The 10,191-nt window shown below is 38.7% G+C and overlaps 2 protein-coding genes across 2 annotated transcripts; one reads left to right on the forward strand and one right to left on the reverse strand.

The window, feature by feature from the left end:
* Positions 1–3,868: 3,868 nt before the first annotated feature.
* Positions 3,869–4,661, forward strand: LOC144659229 (uncharacterized). The gene is made up of 4 exons (XM_078519661.1): positions 3,869–3,989; positions 4,065–4,106; positions 4,153–4,200; positions 4,289–4,661. The coding sequence occupies exons 1-4, from the start codon at positions 3,895–3,897 to the stop codon at positions 4,659–4,661; spliced, it is 558 nt and encodes a 185-aa protein (XP_078375787.1). The 5' UTR covers positions 3,869–3,894.
* A 1,020-nt stretch (positions 4,662–5,681) lies between these two features.
* Positions 5,682–8,296, reverse strand: LOC144660831 (uncharacterized). The gene has a single exon (XM_078521557.1). The coding sequence runs from the start codon at positions 8,167–8,169 to the stop codon at positions 6,520–6,522; it is 1,650 nt and encodes a 549-aa protein (XP_078377683.1). The 5' UTR covers positions 8,170–8,296; the 3' UTR covers positions 5,682–6,519.
* Positions 8,297–10,191: the final 1,895 nt, after the last annotated feature.

Genomic DNA, 10,191 nt, shown 5'->3' on the forward strand with positions numbered 1-10,191 from the left:
GTCAACGGTCACTTGAGAAGCGTATACTTCAAAACTTGGCAAAGTTAGTCAGCGCCTCAAGCTGCTAGGATACCAAACTTACTCACCAAAAGCAATCTCCGCTATAACGGAATACTTCTCTGCTGCTTAAATGTGCGGGCATCAAAGAGGTCATTAACTTACAGTAATTAACTTACAGTACAGTAATACTTACAGTATTACAGTTTATTGATCGTTGAAGCTCTCCACTTTTCTTTTAACAAGCGAATACGGTCTTTTTGCTCTGAAAGTAAGCGACTTCAAAAAAAATTAAAACAGATGCGTATACCAGTTATGCATAGCCATTCAGCTTTAGTATCTCAGAATTACCTTGACTCTCTTAAAGGTAGATAAGTCTCTAAGGGCCTCTTCATATGATCCCGGTTGACCGGGCTGGCCCAGTTACCGAGATCTCGGCTCACTCCTATTTTCTTGTAAAATTTTGGATGTGTTCATATGAGAAGATGGGCCAGCCCGGTTACCGATATCTCGGTTTCTGCAACCGAGATCTCGACAACCGGGAAGAATATTTTCCCATATGAACGCTCCAGCCCGGTCGCCGGGACGCAACTTTTTTTGAGAAAATAGCTTCCCTTTCGTAATTTGGCGGTCCAAATGGTTTAATTTTGCCTTGTATCTATTTCCACTTCAGAAATATGCGAATTAGCTTTATTAATAAAGTTACATGGGTCAATAAAGCTACGATAGTTGCGAAAGATGCAACTTTATGTGTCGCCATTTTGCCTTCGTTTCTTGAATTTTATCCCCGTCAACCGGGCTAAAATTTTTCATATGAACAGAGGTCAAAATCCGTCCTGGTAACGGGCTCATGTGAAGAGGCCCTAAGACGGGCAATTATCTCGCAACTGCAATTGACTGTAACCACCTATCTATCCTTCCACACTCGACATTCGATGACTTCAATTTGTTGCCTGCTGCCACCCCACCCTCTTCCTCAACCAATACACTCTTTTTTTTTATAAGAATACAGTTTTTCCGACCCAGGCTGAATATTCTTATTTTTCTGCCGATTTTAGGCTGAAAATATTCTTATGAACATTCTTAGAAAATACCGTTTGACATTTCCATTTTAGCAAGTACATTGGGTAATCAATTACAAGTGTTTGGTGTCCAGATCTATATCGTGTTACATTGTACACAAATTTCATCGCTTTTCGTTGCAGCCAGCAAGATCAAGATGTCGCGTCAGATAACACTTGAAATAAAATAAAATAAATCAACTTTGTTTTACGAGGGTTGCACGTAACAGTCTTCGACTGACAAACCTGTGGCCCTCGGATTCCCGATCGAATTGGAATTTAGAAGTGTTGGTTTTTGTGGAGGGAGGAAAACCGGAGAACCCGGAGAAAAACCCTCGGAGCAAGGACGAGAACCAACAACAAACTCAACCCACATATGGTACCTGGCCGGAATCGAACCCGGACCACATTGGTGGGAGGCGAGCGCTCTCACCACTGCGCCATCCCTGCTCCCCCACGCCATCCCTGCTCCCCCCTTGGTCGTTTGGCTTTAAATAAAGCATTCCTCGCAGAGATACAATGATACAATGAAGGAAATGAAAACACCTGCATGATTTTGTGTTTACTAAAAATATAATAAATTGTATTGTATTTACAAATTTTCAACTCAAAATTATATTCTTTTCAAAATCTCAGCCTTGGGTTCATTCTTAAGATATTCTTAAAAAATCGCAAATTTCAGCCTCGACATTCTTAAAGACTAGATTCTTATAAAAAAAAGAGTGTAGGCAAAAACAAACTAAAATTGTTTTAAAATAAACCCGTGCAAAATTTGATCATGATAAATCATGACTCGTCATGACTCCTAGTCATGACGAGTCATGACAAAAATTAGCATTTTTTAAAATGGTAATGAGGTTGGCCTGTCATGACATGTCATGACAAGTCATGATAAGCAGTGTTTACTATTAAGGATGAGATGTCATGAACTGCTCAACACCTAAGTCATGACTTATCATGTTCTGTCATGACTAATCATGACTGCCAACTTGCAACTTCTAGTCATGACCTTAACATGTAGAACAGCTTGTCATGACATTAGATCATAAAGTTTGAATGTCATGACATCAACCCTGTCATGACAATGTGTCATGACAGCGGATTTAAGATGACTTAAGGTCAGCATTTTAACCAGAGAATTAATAAGGCTTTTACAGCACTGAACAACAATGAGAAACAAATTTCAATTTGCAATTCAAAACATTTTTATTTTTGATCATCTTGATTATGAATGACTGTTCAGATTACAGACTTAACAAATTCTTTTCTAGTAAAATTAAAAAAAAAATGGTCTAAAATACATTTATTTGCTATGAACAACACATTATTATTCTTTGAGAATTTAGAGAAATGAGAGCAAAAAGCTCTATTACACTAATTAAACATTATCAACATTTTTACTCCAATAATCTAAATGTCAAAGTTGAATAGACCAAGAGGGTGATTGAGAATTACATAACATTCAGGGCTCAAAATAATATCAGCCGGTCAACGAGCAATGTTTGGTCAAAGTTTGGTTTGCCAGTTAATTGACTGGTATTGTACAGTATAATAATGGATTTTAAAATGATCACTGCTGAACAGAAATATAAATAACATTTTTGACACCAGCTTATATTTAAACCATTTAAACTTCAATTCTAACGGGTTGATCTTAATTTAAGAAATTACAGCCAAAACAGTTGCAAACAAAGACGACATAATAAAAAGCAGAAATGAGTGGTAGCTTTCAAATATTATTTTCGATATTTTGACTGGTTACAAACAACATGTGGCAGAGTTAAATCTGTTTAAATTATTTTGAGCCCTGACATTTGTGCCAAAAAACAAGTTGGCCAGTTTTACAACATAATCCCATTGGGATCGGTACACATGCACTTATTTATAACTGTAACTTCAGTAAATGCATATTGGTGAACAATTTCTTGAAAATTTGTTTTTAAATTAATGGAAAGAGAAGTGTCCAATGCATGAAAAATTCTAATCTGATGTAACTTCTTAAGATAAAAAGCAAAAAAAAAGGCAAACAAAAAATAGTTCAATTCTTTTCCCTCCCTGGCATGTTTCTTAATATTTGGTTCATTTTGTAAACTACATCGGCACCTTGGCCAAACTTCTCTTTCACAGCATCTGAAAGAAGAGAATAAAATAATTATTGATAATGAACATGAACTTCACTGGCTATTTAATTAAGGTCATTCCCCAGTATTGCATAGAGCATCCATACTGTGCATTAAATTCCGAGCATAATTAGTGGGCACGCTTAAAAATGGTGGCTTTGCTACAGCTGTTTTGAATCAGGTAGTAACTTTTTTCTGTAAAGTAAATATAGACCAATTCTCAGGGTAGAATAAGAAATAATCGTCCGAAACATTAATTTAGCAAGTCATGGTGATCTCATAAGGATTAATTGGGTTTAAGTAAGGTGCTGTTGCTCCTAAACGAGCATGGGCACCCCTGTTATTATTTCAAAATTTAAGTTCCTATGACATAAACAATCAATAGGCAAAGTTTGACAAAAATCTCAGTGCAGGTTCTATTTCAGTGGAATGCTTTCACACAAAATAGTTACATTTGTGTACACTTAAATGTTAAACGTCATCGTTATTCATCCTCATAACTAAGTAAAAGTCAGGAAACAAATTCTGGATTACTTAGCTATGGTACAGGGATTGTTGCTAAATAGGTAAATAAGCAATCCTTACTTTTTAAGTGCATCATACGGTGTACAAAAAAGAAAACACCTTAAACTTTTATTTTAAATTGTGTTACAAAAAGGTAAATGTTATTTTATATGAAATTGCAGGTCATTTGGAATGTTTGCATTCAACGACGGATGTCCAGTCTTGCATCAAGTGATGATTTGAACTCTTCTGGATTTAATGAGAAAGTGCAGAAATTTATTCTCAAAATGGTGTCAAGTCACTCAAGGTGCAGTGTTACAAGTGTTATAACTCATGTTACTCCAAATATATTTTTATAATAATAATTATTGTTTCTTGGAAGGCATGGTTTAAAACTGATGGTCATAATTTATCGAGGGATACTGTACCTCTGAGGCTCACTTGAGTCTTATTGTAGCATTTAAAATAAGGGAAGGGACTGGTAACCGGCTTTTATTGAAACCTCGCATGACATACATGTATGTACCTGTCTTGGTCTGCCTTTTCTAACTGCTATCAACTAAATTATTCTTATAAACATTATTTTGTTTGAATAAAATTGTTTAGGTCTCCCAAAGTTACTGCTGTGACAGCTGATTGCAAACTTCATGGCCGACCATCTCAGATACAAGTATCTGGAGATTTACTTCGTCTTTTCCAGACAATAAGTGTGAGATGCATGGGGCAAAAGGCAGAGAAGTTTCTTAGAGCAAGTATTGGAGATGAGCTCTACACCAGCAGGAGTTACACAGCGATGGCAAAGAGGAATTGTTACACAGTTTTGTTCAACGATAAAGCTGGTGAAACACGTATTGGAGTGATTGAATATTTCATTACCTTGGCCAATCATGGTTATGCTCTTGTGTCAGTCCTTGCACCACTACCAAGGAACCCATTGCCTCCATTTGTTGGTCACTTGTCTGCCGTAGAACCACGGTAAGTGTTTACATTGAAAAGCAACATGTACATGACTCTTCATGAAGGAAAATAAAAAACATTTTTGGAAAGTAACATTTCCTTCTGGAACTTAAGGAATCTGGGTTTTTCCTTTTCAAAAAGGCTGGTTTAAAAGAATTTTAAGCAAACAACTACACTTAAGCAAATGCACACTTTGCACGGTGCTACTGCGTCTGCGGGATTGTCTACTGTCTCTAGTATTGTTGCCATAACTCGGTATTGCATTGCTAGGATGCGGTCAGAAGTTTCTAGAGCTTCATTTTTAAAGGCGTCTGTTGCTCTTCTGCGAGAGTCTTCGAATCTCTTCTTTGCACTTGAAAGCACTCTCTCAGCTGATTTATTCAGGTCGAGTTCCATGTTTCGAGCGAGAGAAAATGCTTCAGCACGAACTGCTTGTGTTGTTTCCGCGCCGCGCTCGCTTCTGGGCCTTGTTTTTTCAAACACTTCGTATAACAGCTCAATTCCTTCCTCAAAGAAGCTGATGCTTGCTAGCAAATCTTTCCTTGATAATCCATTTAACTTAGACTTGATATCGTCGATTTCACGCACGATCAATCCACGAAATTTTTGATCAGTTACATCGCCATCTTTCAGCTTTTCCGCTGCCTTATCTCTTCCTTTATTCACGAGCAAGCCAATGGTGGACTTAAACACCGCTGTTATAAACGAAGACATCGTAAAGAGGACAACAGAGATAGACGAACCTTTTACAAAAGAGTCAACTGGTCTCTTCGCTCACAACAAATGTTGTCATTCTTTGCATTCCATCACGTATTCCCACAGAACTGGAACCGGAACGTTTTATTTATGGCTTAGCAGAGGTCAGAGTTAAAAACTCTGTATTTCAATAAGTCATCTTGTATGATGTAAACAAACGCAGCCGACCAAGGCGAATCCTACGGCGTAGCAAGGGGGCTGGGGTGTCCGTTGTCAGAAAGTCAGAAGACCATACCGGTCACTGAACATAACACCAAAACACAAGTTAATTTCTACACAAACGCTCTCATTGTGAATATCGATATAATCTTAACGTGTACCAATACAAATACATTATTGTGTTACCAAGTCAGTCATTTTATTTCGAAGGCTTTTCCGGATTGGATAACTAACTCAAAATACTCTGCACAAACTGAAAAAAATCACGTTTACAAACAGTTTACTGAAAATAGCTTACTTAGCTTTATGAATTAAAAATAAACAAATTACAGCAACACATTACAGATAAGCTGTGACCCGCTTGTTTTCCTAACTTTTACAATCCGTTCGTCGCACTTTGTATGAAGTAATCTATACATATTCAGGGAACTTTATCGCACTTCATTTTTCTGACCGGCGACATCCCTTATAAAAAAATTACGTACTACTACTACCTTTATGGATAAGTATAAAAAATTCAAAATAAAAAAGTTTCTTACTTGACTAGCGTTCATGCATGCTTATAAATGTAGAAAGACGAATTTGAAAACATAAACGTATTTTGCTGCAAAAAAAATATCCAGAAAAAAACACTAGAGCAGCTCAAGCTCAAAAGCAAGCTCCTTTTTTGCTTCACATGCGAACAGAAAACCTGCGAAAACTACTCCCATGGATAGGATAAATTGGTATGCGTCGCGGGATAGGGTATGGTTTTTGGGGTGCTCAGTTCTTAAAAGGGGTGTGCTTTTTGCCTTTTCACAAATTGTTGACTTATCACAAATATAATATTTTGTTGTGCACTACGTAATCCTTTCGAAGAAAAATGAATTGTAATTGTTACCATACAGTACTTTCTCGAGTAAATATTTTATTCCTTTCCTTTTACGATAACAAATGTTCAGTTCTGACGCCAAAACTTATGTTTTTCACAAAACAAGTATTTTGTAGCTGTGGGAATCTCGAAGCACTATAGCAATGCCTCCCTCCATAGTCATTGTAATCCCTCGCAGGTATTCAATTCCGTCTTCATGGATTTGAGTGCTGCGCACAAACTCGCCATCTTTGGTGTACAATTCCAAATGCAGGCATTGTTTCCCTGGGTCTGCATAAGCGATGACGACATGTTCACTTGCTCGGTGAAATGCAATTTCAGGAAAGCGATAGGATCCGTGGCGTTTAAACTTGTTGAGATGGTCGCCGTCTTCATTAAAAATGTGAACAAAGGAATCGTCTTTATCCACGACCATAACACGACCATCATTAGCAGCAGTCATGTTGAAAGCAAACTTGAAGGTTTCTTCTCCAAAAGTACGAACAAACTGTCCATCAGTCTCGTACACATCAACCACATTAGCACCCCTCAGTACCAGTACTTTGCCACTGTCGGTGACTATCACTCTGTACCATTTCCACTCCCCTCCCTTCACAGGAAATTTGTGATGCAGATCACCTGTGTTGCTGAATTTGTAAACAGCAGCGGGCTCAGGTAGCACAGCACCACGCTTCTTGAATTCGACCAGCACGTAAATGTCGTCGTTCATGTCTGTTGCTACACCATGAATATATAACTTTGTGTCTACGTCGTCCTTAGGAAAACTAAAATGTTTAATGAATTTGCCACTGCTGTCAAACATCTTTACGTTACGATCCTGACGGTCTGCTACAATGAATTGCCCGCTGGAGTTTGTAGCGATACCCACTGGCTCCTTCAGCTTGTGCTCCACTGTACCCTCCTGACCAAATGACCACGTGACACAACAGTGCTCCATGCCCCGCTTATGCAGTACTCTTGCCAATCTTTGGTCACGCAATGGATCAACTTTGTCTTTTCCGGTATCAACAGCAGGCCAGATCCATGGATCCATGTCTTTACAGGCTGTTTGCGTGACATCGAAGATGACACGATTCACGTGACAGACACTGGCAATGATTTGCCTTCGCTCGGCCTTTCCGAACCAACGCTTAAATGCCTTGCTCTTCTCGAGGTGAACACCAAAACTATTCTGAACCGCTGACAAAGAGTTTAGTTCTTCAATACACACCCTACACGGTGCCACTGCGTCCGTAGGATTGTCTACCGTCTCTAGTATTGTCGCCATGACTCGATATTCCATTGCTTGAATGCGATCATACGTTTCTAAAGCTTCGTTATTAAAGGCTTCTGTTGCTTTTCTACGAGAATCTTCAAATCTCTTCTTTGCGTTGGAAAGCGCCCTCGCAGCTGACTCATCCAAGCCAGTAAGCTCGAGTTTGTTCACTCCTTCAGCGATAGCAAATGCCTCAGCACAAGCTGCTTGTGTTGTTTCCGCGCCACGCTCGCCTTTGGACCTTGCTTTATCAAACACTTCATATAGCAGCTCAATTCCTTCCTCAAAGAAACTGATGCTTGATAGCAAATCTTTCCTTGATAATCCATCCAACTTAGACTTGACATCGTCGATTTCACGCACGATCAATCCACGAAATTTTTGATCTGTTACATCGCCATCTTTCAGGCTGTCCGCTGCCTTATCTCTTCCCTTATTCACAAGCAAGCCAATGGTGGCTTTAAACACCGCTGTAACAATCATAGACATGGTAAAGAAGATAACAGAAATTGTTGCGTGTTTCGTACTGATCTAGCTGTGTTGAGACGTGCAAAATAGATCAGTATGCTATATTGAGGTCAGCATGGGTGGCATAAACAAATAATAAATCCGACTTGATTTGGACTGGACTCTTCAAATCTTGGACTAAAAGGCGTAAGCTCATCTCTTATTATTGTTTTGAGTTTTTAACGTTCACTAGAGGTAATAGTCAAGTTAAGACCAATATAATAAAAAATTTATCGGTTAGTAAGACATTTTAGAAGGGGTCGTGCCTTTGACTGATTTTCGGTATTTGTTATAGTATAAAGTCCAATTTTTTGCAGTTCAGTCCTTTCCAGTTCTAAATTTATACCACGTGTGTTACATGTCACCAAGACCGATCTGTGTTGACGTACATGACGTAAACAGGGCATATATATTCCCAAGGTAAAACGTGCACTTTCTAATGTCCCTCCTTTAAGATTAAAATCTTTTGTTAATTCTCGACATAGCTACCATTGTTAAGATTCTGTTAACGGGCCAGTGATCTTACTTGTAGTTTGTAACAACATAAGCCCATAATTGAGGTAAACAAAGCCAAAAGATTTGCATTGTGTTTAAATCCAAATATCGACTAATATTTCAGTATCTTTTATCCTATATGCATAGTAATAACATTTTTTTCTGTCTTTAGTGCTGACTTACGTCTTCAAGGGGTTAAGAACCACAATAGGTGCGGATACTTTTGTCTCAAGTACGAAAGAATAGCAAAATTGAAAGTAATAGTAGCAAAATACTTTCGATTAAAGATCTCTTGCCCGTCAATGTAATCTTTGCAGAAATATTGAACGTGCGAACAGGCAGCAAACACTGCGGACAATCACTTGAAACTAAGGTTTGCCGCTGATTTTAAAAATACATTTAACTATGCAAACAGACAAATCCTTAAAATCCATGAAAGAGTCGGTTGCAAAGTTGAAGCTGTCGTCTGTTTCCCTAGCCTTAACACCTCCCTCCATTTGCTTTAAACTATGCGATGCTATGGCCTGTAAGAGTGTAGACCACGGAAAAATATGGTCGATTTAGTTTATAAATTAATCATCTACCGGCAGATTAGACAAAACAATCAGCGCCAAGTCGCGCGCGCGTGACAGCTCAGGTGTTAACTTGGCCATAGGTTAGTCAAGACATGTCAGGTAAACCATGGAAGCCGTAGTCTCCTTCGCAGCCGTTAATAGGAATGTCACGCAACGCTCCCCCTTTTTGGGGGAGCGTTGATGACATCCCAAATAACGGCTGCGAAAGAGACTATGGAAGCGGCCCTGATTGTACGCCGTCATATTATATATTCTTTAATGAAAATAGTTTCCTGTACAGCGCATCTCCGTTGTAACGTTTAGTTGCCTTGGTATATCTCTTACTGGGGTCTTCAAATCATGGACAAAGTAACGATCCTTGAAAACTACAGAAGGGTTTCTGTGAAGGTGAAAACGCTGGTGCATTTTTGCATTGCGCAGCTTACAGAAATGTTAAAGATAGCGGCTGAAATAAACGGGCCCTCCCACTTTGAAAATGTTAACAAAACAGGCGGACACTTTTGACACTTTTGCTTGGTGGCAATGAACAAACTTAGCCATCAAATCTGTCAGATAAAATCTCAACAATAGGCTTTTGTATTCGAACGATACCAGTATTTATTTCAAACATACTGAGATTTACAGTTTGAATTGATCTGTTGAAAACACGGTTCGGAAATTCTCGCGGCCAATGACAACGGCGAAACGACTTTCTCACACGTGAGAAACCCGTTTTGTCCAATCAGAAAGCGGCTGTCAAAACGCATCAACATTTTCAATGAACGTGGTAGCTTTGTCGATGGCGCTAGCTTTTACAGAGCAGGAAAACAAAAACACTCGAGCAAAAACGCAGCGGGATGTGAAGCTGCTTTCTACATTTCTGCTGGAGAAAAACGAACAAAAAAAATTGAAGAAATCCAACCAGAAGAACTCAGCCGTTACCTTAGTGAATTCA

This window comes from Oculina patagonica, chromosome 7 (genome assembly GCF_052425735.1).
Source record: "Oculina patagonica isolate OP01 chromosome 7, crgOcupat, whole genome shotgun sequence".
Lineage (NCBI taxonomy): Eukaryota > Metazoa > Cnidaria > Anthozoa > Scleractinia > Oculinidae > Oculina > Oculina patagonica.